The sequence below is a fragment of the Oenanthe melanoleuca genome, chromosome 1A (assembly GCF_029582105.1).
Source record: "Oenanthe melanoleuca isolate GR-GAL-2019-014 chromosome 1A, OMel1.0, whole genome shotgun sequence".
Classification (NCBI taxonomy): Eukaryota; Metazoa; Chordata; class Aves; order Passeriformes; family Muscicapidae; genus Oenanthe; species Oenanthe melanoleuca.
The window spans coordinates 5,044,880-5,060,108 of NC_079334.1; the positions used below are offsets into that span (position 1 = coordinate 5,044,880).

General features: G+C 39.8%; 1 protein-coding gene across 1 annotated transcript in view; it reads left to right on the top strand.

Annotated features, from left to right (window-relative positions):
- Positions 1-15,229, top strand: part of BRAF (B-Raf proto-oncogene, serine/threonine kinase) — an 81,610-nt gene that overhangs the window by 17,152 nt on the left and 49,229 nt on the right. Inside the window, exon 3 of the mRNA XM_056511287.1 lies at positions 9,017-9,280. Within this exon, the coding sequence (XP_056367262.1) occupies positions 9,017-9,280 (264 nt within the window). The remainder of the gene's footprint in view (positions 1-9,016; positions 9,281-15,229) is intronic.

Sequence of the window (15,229 nt, forward strand, 5' to 3'; positions counted from 1 at the left end):
ATTGTGCTTTTGCAGTTGTTATCCCATGAGAAGTCCTGTGGAAAGAGCCCACTGTGGCTGAAATGAAAAGCTTGTTCTTCCCAGCTCTTTGCTATGTGGTTCCTCTGCTTCCTTTGTTCAGGTACTTGCAGTACTGGCAGTGACTAAGCCAGTACCAGTCACTAACCTGTAAGGAAAATTGGACTGGATTTTTTGGATTGGAAATTATTGGATTACTTGACCATCCAGGTAGTAGTTTAAACCAGATCATGAAGTCAGTGAGCCCCAAACCTGTGGTTAAGATTAGGGAAGGGAAAGGGTTTCCACCTGTGAGCTGAGAGCTAGAAGATGGTGTGAGAGTGGAAAGGAACTTTTTATTTGGATGGTCATTAACATAGATTAGATCACCCTCAGATGTGTTTATCAAGGTGAACAGGATTAAATGCTGCAGACCTGTAATTTGTTTAGTGTGTAGACTTCCTGTGGTAGAACTAAAGTGTGAAAGGAAAAAAGAAAAAGAAATCTATTACTGAGTGCCAGATACAGTTAGAAGCAAGATTACTCTCCACCTTTGACTGTTCGTTTCAATCCAGCAGCAGTTTCTTACTTTGTCCTTTGTGTACCTTTCCCACCTTTTGGCTTGGTCAAGACAGGGCTTGCTTTCTGTTCTCAGCATTTACTTGGCAGCAATTTATCTGAATCTAACCTGTCACTGCTAGAGCTCATGTTTTGACTTCCTGTAGTCCATCACTTGTCAGAGAAAGAGCCAGAAAAACTCTGGTTGCAGCACAGAAGGACAAAGCTGTATGTAAAAAGTTTTGAATGTAGTATGATAAAGTATGAAAGAACATGTTTGCCTCTAGCAAATGCAAAACTAAGAAAGCACAGTAGTTTTGAAACAAATTTTAAAAATGTCTGTCTGATGTGTGTTAGGAATAGCAAACTTCCCATGTACAGAGTTAGTGTGTGATGTTGGGTCTGGGGCTCAAGTTCTGTACCTGGGAGTCATCACTGACTGCTGTGGAGGGCTCTTCTTTGTCCTTAAGCTCTTGCCTGTAGTCTGTGTCTTGATGTGGTCTGTGTGCTCTCACCAAAAGAGATGGGGAGGTAATGGAACTTAGATTCCATCCATCACCTTCTGATCTTTCTATTTTTATTGCTTTGCCAAAAACTCATTTCTAGCTGTAGTGTAGTCCTGCTTTTACCCAGAATCCGTATGGGTGATTTTGCTAGTGTGTTGCTTGAACTGCATCACCCTTCCCTTTGTTGCCTTAGATTCATAGAATGGATTGGGTTGGAAAGGATCTTTAAGGATCTTTGTCCAGTTTAACCCTCCCTGCAATGAGCAGGGACATCTGCAACTAGATCAGGTTGCTCAGAGCATCATCCAACCTGGCCTTGAACATTTCCAGGGATGGGGCATCCACCACCTACCTCTCTGGGCAATCTGTGCCCAGAGAGGTGCTTTACCACTCTCACCATAAAAGTTTTCTTCCTCATTTCTAGTCTGGATCTATCCTCTTGTAGTTTAAAACCATCAGCCCTTGTCCTGTAACAGCAGGCCTAAATAGTCTGTCCCCATGTTTCTGATAGATCACTTGAAATATCAAAAGGCCCTTCAGCTATTACAGGCTGAGCAATCACAGCTCTCTCAGCCTGTCTTCATAGGAGAGGTGCTCCAGCCCTCTCATTGTCTCTGTCACCTTCCTTGTACACTCTTCAACAGGTCAATGTCCTTCTCAGTTGGGAGGCCAGAGCTGGGTGCAGCACTCCAGTGGGGTCTCACAAGAGGGGCAGAATCACCTCTTGACCTGCTGGCCATGCTGCTTTTGATGCAGCCCAAGATAGGCTTGGCTTTCTGGGCTGTGAGTGCCAGCTCATGTCCAACTTCCCATTCACCAGTACCTGTTCTGCAGAGTTGCTCTCAATCCCTTCATCCCTCAGCCTGTATTGATGTTAATTTTAAAATCCTTCTGCTGCTCTGACCTCTTTGCATCTTCCATAAAGTGTGAGTGGCTCTTAAGGACTCCTTAAGAGAGTAGACTGTGCCTCTTGGTCATCTCTTGAGATTGATATCAGCTAGCACGTTGTCTCCTTTTAGCAAAAGTTGAAATTAGCCAAAACTAGATGCCAGGTGAGCATCTGCAAATGAACACTTTTGCTTTCACCTGTATTGCTTTTCACTAGATGTAAACATCCAGTTTTATTGTAATGCTTCCTGCAAAACCATGGCTATTTTTATTCTTCTGATGAGTTTGACAGCTATCAATCCATTTTCATGTAGAGTTTCAGTATCATAGGTTTTGTTTGGTTCTTTTGTATTCCTGTCTGGCTCTACATCTTTGACTACACTTCTCACTACCTGCTCATGTTCACAGAACTTGCAGCACCCTGTACACCAGCTCCTGGCCTCTGTTGGAGCTGCCTCTGAAGACCTGTCAAGTTGTGGTTGAACCTGGTGGCAGCATTGCATTTCAGTTAAAAGTGAAAGGAAGGGTTGGGGAGAGCAGAAGCTTGTGAGAAAGGTGAAGAATTCAACAAGAAAATAATTCTGAAAATTGAACATTCAAAGGTTATAGTAAAATTATTTGTTCATTCAATATAAAACATACATCTCATTTAAAAATAAAAAGGAATTTATGCCTTAGTTACAGTTGCTCAAGAAATAGAAGCTTTTGTTTCTGTGTGCGTCTGAGAGTGAAGACAAAATTTTCACACCCCTCAGTTTTATTTTTTTTCCCAAATTCAGGAGAGGGTGTCAGTGCATTTTACGTCAAAAGAACTTTAAAGCTGACAGCTGTTGTTGCAGCCATCATTTCAGGTTTCATCAACTGACTACAAAAGAGGAGTGCTTTTCTTGAAATACTGAAAGGGATTGACTTGTGTTTTGTTGAGTTCAGCATTTATTTAATTATTCCTTCAAGAGAGGATGCTCAGATTTAGGGGTATCTCCCTGCCTTGATCCATCACTCCTCAGTGATGGCCTTATAAAGGTGAGTGTGCAGCAGGGGGAGTAGAGCAGAGTGTGCCAGCCTGGGTGGAAAATGTAGTGTGAAGCTGAAGGGCAGCAAGTTACTTGCCTTGATCCTGCCTGGGCAGGAAAATTAGGGTTGAAGAGGAGGCCAAAACTGCAGAGACACTTCTGAGTATGTGGCTAAGGTACAAGGGGAGCAAACAAAATGTACAGAAGAAAGAAAAGAACATTTGTTGTTAACCACACAATTTTCTTGTAATCACTGTAATTAGTAATAGCTTTGGGAATCTCGTCAACATTCTCTAATATGATGGTAAGAAAAACATTTCTGTTGGTTCTGTCTGGAAGAAAGAATAAATCTAGTAAGCAATGACTGTATTAAAATCCAAAAATGGCCAAATTTCCTTCTTATATAATCTTGGCTTTTAACTTTTCCCATTTGCTGTGTGTGACCTCAGCTCAAACAGACCCCTGGAAATCACTGTCAAACCACAGAATGGTCTGGGCTGGAAGTGGCCTTAAAGATCAAGTTCTAACCCCCCCTGTCATGGGCTGGGAACCTTTCAGTAGTAGAGCAACTTGCTCAATGCCCCATCCAGCCTGGCCCAGAACAGGGATGGAGTGTCCTCAGTTTCTCTGGGCAACCTGTTCCATGCATCACCACCCTCACACTTTCTTCCCAATATCAAATCTAAACGTGCCCTCTTTCAATCTAAAGCCATTCCTCCTTGTCCTGTCACTACATGCCTGTGTAAAAAGCCCCCCTCCAGCTTTCCTGCAGGGCCCCTTTAGGTGCTGTAAGGTCTCCCTGGAGCTTTCTCTAAGCTGAAGAATTCCAACTCTGTCACTCTGTCTCTAGGAGAGGTGCTCCAAATATTTGAAATAATTACTTGACTCAGTAGATACAGAAATATTTTTAATTGTGTTTTTATTTTCTCCTGGAAAAGAGGCTGCAGGAGCTTCTCAGTAGGTTTTACCACACTTTTTGGAAGCACTCTGTATCTCAGTAGCTGAAAGCATCAATGATTTTTGTCTTCCCACATAATTTCTTACTGCGTTATATGAGTCCTTGAAGTGATGTTTCCCAAAATACATAGTTTGTGACTCACCATGGAAAAACCCTTTTCTTAAGGGTTTGTCTAAGCATTGTAAATATTGGAAATATTTACTGCAAAGAAGGCTGCTGTTATGATACTGGGAAAACCTGGGATTCACTTTAAAAAAAAAGGTTAAAATATGGAGTTGGGTATTCTTTAGGACATGCATCAAAATTTATATTTATTTTGTCTCTACCAACAAAATACTGGTGAACAGGATAAACTGAGTTAGGGAAAGGAGAATAAAGGCCTGTATGTTGGTAACAAATGCTGTGTACAAACTGGAACGGGTTGCACAGACCCAGGGTGGCCAAAGGCACCTCAAATTTAGAAGGGAGGGATAGTGCTTAAATGACTTAATCAGATTTATTAGCCTTTGTAGGATCTTAATGACTGTTCAGGGAGGTGTTTCCTATTTAAACTGCCCAACTCTTGTGTGTCCTTTTTGCCCCATAGTCATGTGTACAATATTACCTGCCAGCACTTACCTGTGGGCACTGAAACAGTGTTGGCCCATTCGTGTGTGAATTGTTGTCTGGGATGGGGTTGAGTTCTGGACCTGTTAGCAGTCCAAGACTAAGCTGCCAGGTCTTTTGGGGTTTGTCTGGTTTGGCTTTTTAAATTTGAACTCCACCTAAAATGAAGCAGTATGCAAATGTATAAAATTACAGTGGTATCAAAATAAGTTTTAGAACTTGGTCAGCTTTCTAATACTGTCTTGAAAGAATCATTCTCTTTCTTACTCCTACTCTTGGAAGCAATTTAAAATGAGAATTCTGGAGGTAGAGGTATGTTTGCCCCCAGCTACTGTGATTTCCTCCCCCCCCCCCCCCCCCCCCCAGCTTTCTCTTTGCCTGGACGTATTTTATTCAGAGGTGTTGCTGTTCTCAGTTTTGAGAGTTTGGCTGTTGAATGTCAGGAGAGTATTTAATTATTCTTGTATATCTGAAGAATCCATGCAGGAGGTCAAATTAGTTAATTAAAGAAGATTACCTCTTTGCTGATCTGAAGTATGCTTATTGCAACAGCATGCAGATAGAGTCTAAAATAGATCTTGGTGATGAATCTCAGATTGTTCCAGACTGTGGGATTCCAGGAAAACGCTAACGCTGCGTGTAGACACTGGGAAACCTGGTGGCCCTCTGGGGAATTTCAGATTGGTTTTTACCAGGCTCTTAGCAGATGCTGTTGAAATATGTTGGACCAAAACTGGCATGTCTAAAGTTAGACTAAGTACAGATTTAGGAGTCTTACTAAATGAAGAAATCGTGACGTGTGTTACTGTCTATCTTCAGCTCCCATTTAACTTAGTGGGATTTGCATTTGATCAACAGCCTAAAAGGTCAGACATCTTTTAAATAGAAACACAATCTCAGTTTTAAAGACCAGGAACATGTAGTTTAGGCTTTTGAGTCTTGTAAGGTGTGGGTATTATCTAAGGTTGGTTGAGGAAGAGAGAGCATGGCAGTAACAGTTACCTGCTTGAGTTTGGACTGGTGTTCTCACCAGCTGTTGTAGGGGGCAGAGGCAAATCATATTTTGCTACTTGGGTTTTTCACTGCCTTGTGGCTTTTTATTTCCTTAGATGATTTCAGTAGAATGTATAGCCTGGTCATAGCCCAAGAAAACAAATTTCAAATATAATATAAATGATATGTAAGAAAAAATACACGTCTTTTTGAGAAAATCCTTTGTCCTCATCAGCAAAACTCTTTTGGCTCATCTGCATAACATCTCTCAAATTCTGTTGACTTCTGAGGTCAGTTTTTATTTTGTCAGTTGCAACATTTAAGAAGTAACTTTAAAGCTTCTACTCTTGAGTATGTACAACAGTTAAAACTGCAGAATATATACAGCAGAACAAGAGAGCAATTGTATTTTGGTATGTGTGCACATTGTATATAAACATTCCATCTTGTAAAGCTTTAGTTGGACCTTGCAGATTATCAGGCCTTGATGCATTTTACTTATCTGAAGTCTCAGGGGTGTCCTCACATGTATGGAACTATTGTATGATGTGCAAATATACTGATATTCAATATAATTAAAACTCACTTTTTGTTCTAATTTTGGTAGCCAGAGGATTAGTGTAGATTGACAAATTGTGACAAAATTTGTGTAGGACATTACTCCTTAATGGGAATATGTAAACTGATAGGATTGCAGTCTAGATTTCCTAAACTCATCCTTCTGAAATACCTTTAGAATCCTTGATTTAATGATTTGTTTGAATATTCATCTTAATATTCATCACGTTATTGGCTCTGTACAGACTTAATTTTATTCTTTTTAGTTTGTTTTTGGAAAACACTGTCAGAAATCAATCTCATAGTTGACCCAGAGAGCCTTGACTGACTTGAAGGTTTGTGGCTATTGATGCCTGCTAAGGTGGCTGTGCTACTGCAGGTCAGTTTAGTAGACAGGCCAAACCTGCAACATGATCTTTCTTTTTAGCTAGAAATACTTGCCATAGGTCAGCTTTACTGATGTAGCAATCTTTGACTTGAACTCCATAGAATAATTCTGTCTTGACTTGGTGCTGTTGTCTTTGTAAGGTCTATTGGTGCTAAGTATCAGATGAAACTTTGTTTCCCCCAAGAACTTAACCATTGTGAAATTAAATTTTATTGGAGATACTGTTTCTGCTGTACGTACTGTAGCTTCTTTTGTACAAGAAGAATTTCTTTAGAAGAGAAAAGTGTGTTTAAAGTCTAGCAATGCTTTTCTCATTCCTTTATGTTTTACTGAGGGATCTTCTGCTATGACACTAAATAACTGTATGGTACTTGAGAGCTTTTGTTCTCAGAAAAAATACGGAGCTTTTTGCAGAAATCGGTGGTGTAGAACCCAAAGCCAGCTGCAGCTCCCAGCTTTCCATACTCTTTGTTTATTCTCTTAAGATAAATCATTTGACTTTGAGTTTGCATTAGTGACAGATTAAGCTGCCAATGTAAACATTGTAGGATGGAGTATTTTGAAAGTTGTGTGTAATTTTGTGAAGGAACTAAACCCACGAGTGTCCGGAAGCAATCTAATGTTGCGTGTGTTTGAATAATATTTTGCAATGTTCATGAGAAAGGGAAGTAAGTATTTAGAACAGTATTGGTGAAATGGTAACAGTTTATGTTTCCTAATTTTTGTTTACTGAAAATAATTCTTGACACATGGAGCTTTTACTCAAGTTTCCATGCAAAGTTGATCCTGGAAGTAGGAGAGACACATGTGTTACTGTACAGCCAAAAACCACCATTATTTATAGTTGGGTAAGCTTTCAATTTATTTTTAATAATACAATTGGGTTAGAGTGAAAATGTTTCAGTTTTAAGTCTCAGAGTTTGGGGTCTATTTATGAAGTGCTAGACATCTTCAGTTTTTAGAAGAAATACTAAATCTCAGTTTCTTGCAACTAATATATGTTTATCAGAAGTGGAACCTGTAAAATTTAGAATTTTCAACTGTGATGTTCACCACTGTTCTTTAAAATGCTTTTTCTTTCTTAGTCCTCACTGTCAAATTATAATTTTCTTTGTTAAGAGTGTGGGGGTGATGACACATTTTGAACATAGGTCCATCCTGGAAGAATGCTAAGCTTTCTTAAAAAGGGAAGGATGAACCCCTGTTTACACAGCAAGAGCAGTTTGGATTAGATGAGCCTGCACATTTAACCTGGAGAAATAAATTCCTAATAAAATGTAGTGCTGCACTTGTCTCTTGCACTACTAAAGGTTATTGTCTTTTCCTTTTATTTTTCCTCTTCCACGTGTAGAAGCTGCAGACTTATTGGTCAGTTCAGTTCTCCTGTACCTTTAGTTAGCAACAGTTACGAACAAAAAAAGTAGGAAAGCAAGTAAAATAAATAATTTAAAAAAAAAGAGGACCAGAAAGTATTTCTCTTTTGTTTAGATATACTTGAAAATATCACTAAAGAATTTATGCATATTGGTATGGATCTTGGTCTTGCTGTAGAGAAGAGTAGAAAATTCCATTCCCTACTGCTTACGTGTCAATTTGGAAGATCTTTGTTTCTTTAAATGTCTAAACAAGGTCCAAATATGTCAGTTAACACTGACATGCTTCTGTAGTGTGAAACACACATTGCTTAAGTGATTCAGATTTTTTAAGATATTCTACTAATTTATATACTGAAGAAATGGTTCTGGTGTTAGATACCGATCAAAAATTTTCTTGTTACAAAGTTGTGAATAACAAACTTTAAAGAAAAATATATACTGATATGTATTTGTGATATATGGTGATAATGTTTAACTTGATTTAATAAAGATTTAATGGGCAAATTTAATATTGCTGATGTTTTTGTTTAAGAAACTTGATCTGTGTAATTTGGTTTTACGTAAATATGCTGAGAAGATGTTAAAAAACTTTCAAAGTGTCACTTTTGCATGTTTATGGATAGCTTTGAAATAGGCAAACTGTGTTGTGTTCTATCTGAAAAACATTTTTTGTACTATTTGACATGAAAGGGCAGAGCCAGGAGGTGAAGGATAGCAAACAGTGAGCTAGGTGAGAAGTCAGATAGAGGTGATAAAAAGCAGATTTGAGCTTTCTCTTAATTATTGCATTGGACATATTTAACTGTCATTCCAACAGTAAATTTATCTGGAGCACAGTAATTCAACAATGCAGCTGACAATATTGGTTGAAGATTTGTCTTTTTTTTTTAAGTGGTTGTGAATTAGAGCCTTCAGTGCAGGTGCTTTGAAACTGTAACTTAAGATTTCTTCGGTCCTTTTCTTCATTTAATTTATTAAAACATTGCTTGTTGGTTCAGAATGTTTAACATCATGTTCTTCATTGTATCCTGAAAAATTTGGCAGACCATTTTGTTCAGATTCCTGGGAAATTTGTGTTCGATTTGTAGCTGTTTTGTTTTACATTTGTTCTGAATTTAGATTTCTGGTTTTGTCTGAGGCTACTCATGATTAAAACAGCTGCTGTTCCTTCACAGGCCTATGAAGAGTACACCAGCAAGCTTGATGCTCTACAGCAGAGAGAACAGCAGTTACTGGAATCCATGGGGAATGGAACTGATTTCTCTGTCTCCAGTTCAGCTTCAACAGACACAGTTGCATCATCTTCCTCCTCTAGCCTCTCTGTAGCACCTTCATCCCTTTCAGTTTATCAAAACCCTGCTGATATGTCACGGAATAACCCTAAGTCTCCACAGAAGCCTATTGTTAGAGTCTTCCTGCCCAACAAGCAAAGGACTGTGGTGAGTCAGTTTCTATTCACATACTTGTAACCTCAATATTTCCTGTATCTCTCTCCCTCTGTATGCAAAAGTTGGTTTAAGAGCTGAAAAAATACCTGGGTGGAGGTCAGGAGTGTCACGATCACTGTGCTCTGCCACACTCAATTGTTTTCATCTGTTGAATGTTTTTGACAGGATTAACTCAAGAAAGTTCATTGTAGCAATAATACAGAATACAGAACTTTAAGGAGTTTTCTTACTATGAAGATAACTCAAAAAATATTTTTCTCAAGTCAGCTTTATTGCATAAATAGTAATTTACCATTTTAGAGTAATTCCTGATGTCATGGAAGAGTAGTTCACATTTTGCTGCTAGAGAAGGGATTTTTTTATCAGTTCAGAACTGCCAGCTGAAGAGCCTTGATATGTCCTTTAGAATAATACATTGCAAACTGTGATACATTAAACTATTGACAAGCATAGTCTAGGCTCTGTTTTTAAAGGTGGTACATAATCCAAACTTAGCAGGGAGCAGTGTGTCCAGAGAAGGTGGGAAATGAACAGACAAGTGTCCGTGTCAAACCAGGACATGTTGCAGCAGTCAGTCAGGTGTCACCTATCTCTGGATTGTTACTGTCTGTTGAATTTGAATTGCTAGTAAAAAGGAGAAAACATCAACTGAGTAGTGCTGAGTGTTGAAACATTTCCTCATACTTTTCCTCCTGCTTTCCTTTCATTATTCCCCCACCTCACTGAGCAAAGGACTTAGAGTGGGGACAACATTGGAGGGCAGTCGTTTTCACCTGACACTTTTTTTTTTTTTTTTCTTAATATTTCTTAATTGTTCAAGATATTGCTGAAGATGGAAAGTAATACTTGGGTTTTGATCTAAAGAATGGAAGTTTAATGTAGACTGTGACCACTGTGCAGAATGTGCAGTGTAAATCCAAGTGATTGTGTTCTGCCTGTTGAGAAAAGTCTGAGCACACAGTACTACCCACAGAGTGAAATCTGGAGAGAAGGTCCTGGATTTTGGAGGGACTCTAGTTTCTTCATGTGTTCTGTCCCTCCCTGTCTGGCAGCCCCTGTCATGGGTCTCATTGGTTTGTTTTGTTTCTTTCTGTGAAGGATCACAGCATATCCTGCACTGTTCTTTGCATTACCTTTTGTTTCTCCTATGTATTCTCCCATCCTCTAACCCACATAGTGTAATTCTACTCTTATTCTTTTCCCCTCATCTGCAATACTCTTGTTTTGCTTCTTTGTCTCTCCCTTTTTAGCTCCTCCTCAATCCTGTTTTATTTTTTGCAGCACTAGATTTCTTTCTGGGCTATGGGAGGCAAACATGGTTTAACTTGGCTGTAGTCAGGGAGAGGCTCTTGCCTCTGTCCCCAGCTTTCTAGTGGAAGCTGAACACTATTTACCTTACAGGTCCAGTTCTGCTGCTAGTTTCCAGCTTGCTGTGGTTCCTTTGATTTCAGTTTTTACACACTGCTTGTATCAAGTTATGTTACTAAGTTGAACTTTTTTTTCTTATTTTCTTTTCATATACTAGTGAAGTATCTCTGGTTTACAGCTGAGAAAAATGCTTCTTATAGGAGCTCTTGAGTGTGGGGGTTATTGGCCTTGGAGCTGAAGTTCATTTCTCTGAAACTTCAACCAGTGTTCGTTTTATTGAGAAAGTCAGGAATTTCTTGTATGGTGACTCTTAATGTAATTACTTTGTTTTCAGTATTTATTGAACCTACATCTAGTCTGTTGGGAACTAAGGAAATGCCAGGGGCAGCCACAGTCCAGAAGGAACTGCAGCAGCTTACTGAATCCTGGGATGTATCAAGCACAGCATCACTAACAAGCTGGGAGAGGTCATTCTCCTCCTCTCCTCGAGGGTGGGCTCACCTTGGGCACTGAATGCAGTTTGGGTGCCACAATATAGGATTCTGTGCTTCACAGTGCAGTTGTAATGGCCAGCAATCAGATGATGGGCTACTAACCTAAAAAAGCATCCAGCATTTCTCAGTGAACACTGAGACAGCTTCCTTCGTTCTCTTGGTGGATTAGAAGTGTTGCACACTTTCATAACCTCTGGCTTTTAAAGCAGACTGGTTGTGTCTCACCTGTGCCCATTAACTGAGCCATTCCTTATGTGGCTGTGATGGTAGTTCAGGATGTGCAGGTATACAGAGTGGCTTGTGATAGGTTGAAGCAGGAAGGAGTTTCCTTGTGAAAATATGTGGTACCTGCCATTAGAGCCTTCCTCCTGCCCTAGTTCACATTCCATGTGGCTGTTAAAGCAAGGCTGATGTGTTCTACAATCAAGCAGGTGGCTGGCAGAGATACTGTTGAGTTGCAGTGTTGCAGCAGTCTCCTCCCCACCTCAACCTCAATTGCTTTCAATTGATATCTACTTCTGAAAGAAAATCATGTTAATATCATAATAATGATTTCAGTCTCTCTTTTCAATTCACATCAGGAGGGGAGAAATGTCAGATCCTAAGGAGTCTGTATTTGTCTGGGAATGCCATGACATTTCTTAAACCGACTTAAAGTGACTGGAATTGAGTTGGTAATGGTGAGCCAACCTTGTTATTTATCTTTGATCACTCTGAAGCAGCCCCAAGTACTACAACAGCCTTCTGCTATTTGTTTAGAGCTGCTAAAAATGCAGGAAATGGGGGGGAGTTGCTTGCATATCTTACATTTTTGACTAGCAACTGCCTTAGTTGAGAGTTCTCTGCATGTTATTGTTTGTGTGGGATCAAGCAAATATATCTGTTGGAGCTGACTCCAGTTCAAAATATAATTTAAGGAAGCTGCTGGAGTACAAAGAAATGAGACTGTGGTGTTCAGTGTAAGTGATTGTGGTGCTGAGGTCGTGTAGCTGATGGGAAGTTTCTTTGTGTGTGTCATGATGAGGCAGAGCATTGGACAGAGCTTTTCCTTATGGAGGACAAGGTGTGAAGGTACTTGCCTGAAAGCCTGATGGGTCTGTGGCAGAGCCTACTGCTGCTGGTCATTTGAAGTCAGCATTTTGATCCAGCTGGGTTCAAAAGTAATGTTTTTTTGAAAGCAAAACCAAATAGTTGGCTTGGTTAGCTGGAGGGGAATCAATGAATACATAGTGTCAGAAATAAAAGATGGTTTTCCTTGGCCTGGAAAGAGATGAAGCGAAGTTTTTATCTGAGCAACTTCCTAGAAGAAACAACAGATTGTTTTTGTTTTTTGTGTTTTTTTCTTCTCTGTGCTGGGGTAGTTTTGTCCCCTATAATGCAGAGTGAGAAACATGTATACTTCTTTCTTTAGTGGTTTTGTTCAACTGGCAAGTCACTCATCCTTTGGAGAAGCATTCTGCACAAATGTCACCAGGATAAGTCTGTGCAGGTGGGTTTGTTCTGCTTTGTTCTAGGCCAGAGAGAAGGATGCTGAACTCATAAAAATGTGAGATGAAAAGATGTGTAGGAGAATAGTTTGTGAGTTTAAGAGAATGGTTTGTAAGGATAGTGCAGGAGGCAACAATTCCCAATGAATTAAAACTGTACTGATTACCAAGGAGTGGAAACAGCCTTGCCTGCCCAGTGAGCATGGGTGTTATAAAAGAGTGGCTCAGCTAGTTGAGAGTGAGTTGGAGACACAGAGTCTTGCAGCTGGGGATGGAGTCTGCTGGCTGTGCTGTGAGGAGGAAGGGACAGGTGGTTGTGCAAGGGACAGACAAGGTAAGAAGATTTTGTGTGAGGGACAGACAGGGTTAGGTCGCTGGGTTGAGGGATAGATTGTGGTTTAGCCAGTCATGCAGGAGGAAGAAGGAAACTTGCAGAGAGGAGAGAAGGAGTCAGTGCTGTGTGAAGCTGCCTGTGAGGAAAGGAGTCCACTGAAAGGAGGCATGTAAAGCTTTTAATAAAGGACTGATGATAGTGTCAGTCTGGTCTGTCTCAACCTAATTACTACAGTTTTGTGGAACAAGTTGATGAGGCTTATCCAAGCAACAGCAGAATTTAGGGAAATACTAGTTTAAAGGTTTAAAGCTTGTTTGGGTTAGGAATTTAAATGTCTGTGGTGTGCATTGTAACAAATCTGCTAATTAAGGGAGAGCTTTTGGAGGTGGAAGGAAAGTATAAAAACTGATCTCCTGCTGGCTGCTAGAAGTGAGAGATTGTTACGTGCTTGGGCTTGGTTTTGGTGGAAGGGAGGCAGTCTTGAATGGGAGTAGGTGATAGTGTGTTGGCATAAAAGCAAGTTATATTATTTACTGGTGAGATTTCTGAGAGAATACATGGAGCCAGCAGGGAACACAGCCTTGGGCATTCTTAGTTGTGGTGTGGATTAGGATTTTTTGTTTTCCAAATTTTTGATTGATTATGCATGTGGAGAAAGAAGACAGTGCTCATGCAAATGAACAGGAATAAACACATACCTGGTTGTTGAGAAAGGACAGTAATTCAAGGACAATGGTGATTATCAACTGCAGAGGTATGGGACAAATAAGATAACTTCAGGTTTATGTAAGAGGAAGAAGACATGGAAAAAGTTAAAAATTAACTCAAGGAGTTTGGACAATGAGCATAAAAAGCTTTCTGTGAGTGTAAAGAATACAGGAATATGGCATTTGCACGTAGGGCAAGATTTAAGAATTTTGTGGGATTGCTTCAAGTTGTGTGATTTTATTTTTTTTCCCTAGTTTTTTTTCTTTGAGGTTTGCAGGAATGTTTTTGGAGGACCTGGGTAAAGTATCTTTTGCACATGAACTTTTAATGGTAGGTTTGGGATAAGTAAAAAACCTCCATTTCCAGTTGCAAAAACAGTTCCAAGTTTTGCTCTGTGAAAATTGACAAAACAGTTAAAATGATTTAGGGATTTCTCCAATTAGATTGCTTGTTCACTTTTCTTAAGGACCAAGCAAGACCTTAAGGCATTAGCAACAATTTTTAGACAGTTTTCCTGTGGCCCATCAGGTGAGGCTGGTTTCCTCTCTTGGAGGAAAGCTTTCTGAAACCCATAATGGTGTAAACATTTTGTGGGCATATCTGGAGTATCTCTCTGTCACAATGAAAGAGCACAAGAAGTGGTCAGGCATGTATGATAGTTTCCATGGGTTGTCTTCCAAATTTGAGCTATTTGTCACTCAGAAATTTCATGAGTTTAAGTATTTTCTATTTGGAAACCTTCTGTTCAGGCACCATTAAATGCATGCTATGGATACTAGAAATTTGTGTCTTGTGGTTAGGAATTCCTTGGGCGTGGTTAAGTGTAGTGTGAGTAATCATGTTCTATGCTGCCTTTAAATCTGCCACTTGCTACTTTATGCTGAGTGAAATAAGGACTTCTGAGAAAAGCCATTTAACACAAGGCCTGGTATAAAAACAAGTAGCTAAAATAATGGTCATAGCTGCAGAGGAACAATACTAGGAGGTTTCTGATGTTGTAGTGGAGTCCTAGTAAAAAGAAAGAAGGAGGGAATTCTAGGAAAGAAGAGAAAGCTTCTAACTCAAGTACTTTATGAACAAGATCATACAACTTGATGAATAGCAGCAACAACTTGATGAATGATTTTGATTACCCAAGAAATCCCTCTGGACAAGTACTTAGAGTGGGGAAAAAAACAATCTGAAAGGAAATGAGCTCTCCTGAATGATGATATGAAGCATGGAAAGTTACATGAAAACAGTGTGCAGGTGTAAGAAATGATGAGCATTTGAAAAGCATCAGGTGATGGGTCTTGTATTTGATCTCTGTGGTCTGTTGCTGCTTCCAGAGGAGATGTTCCCTTCATGTCTTCTGGCCTCCTTGGTGGAGTGGCTGTGGGAGTGGTAAGGAGTCTCCATGGCTCTCCCCAGTTGCATTTATAAAGAATCCTCTCCCAGTTCCAGTGCCCCCTCTCTTTCTGTCAGCATGAGCAAGGAGTGGATTTGGTCAGTTTGAATTCCATTTCTGTCTGTTGTGGTCTGAGTGAGGACAGTGAAACAAGGGGGAACA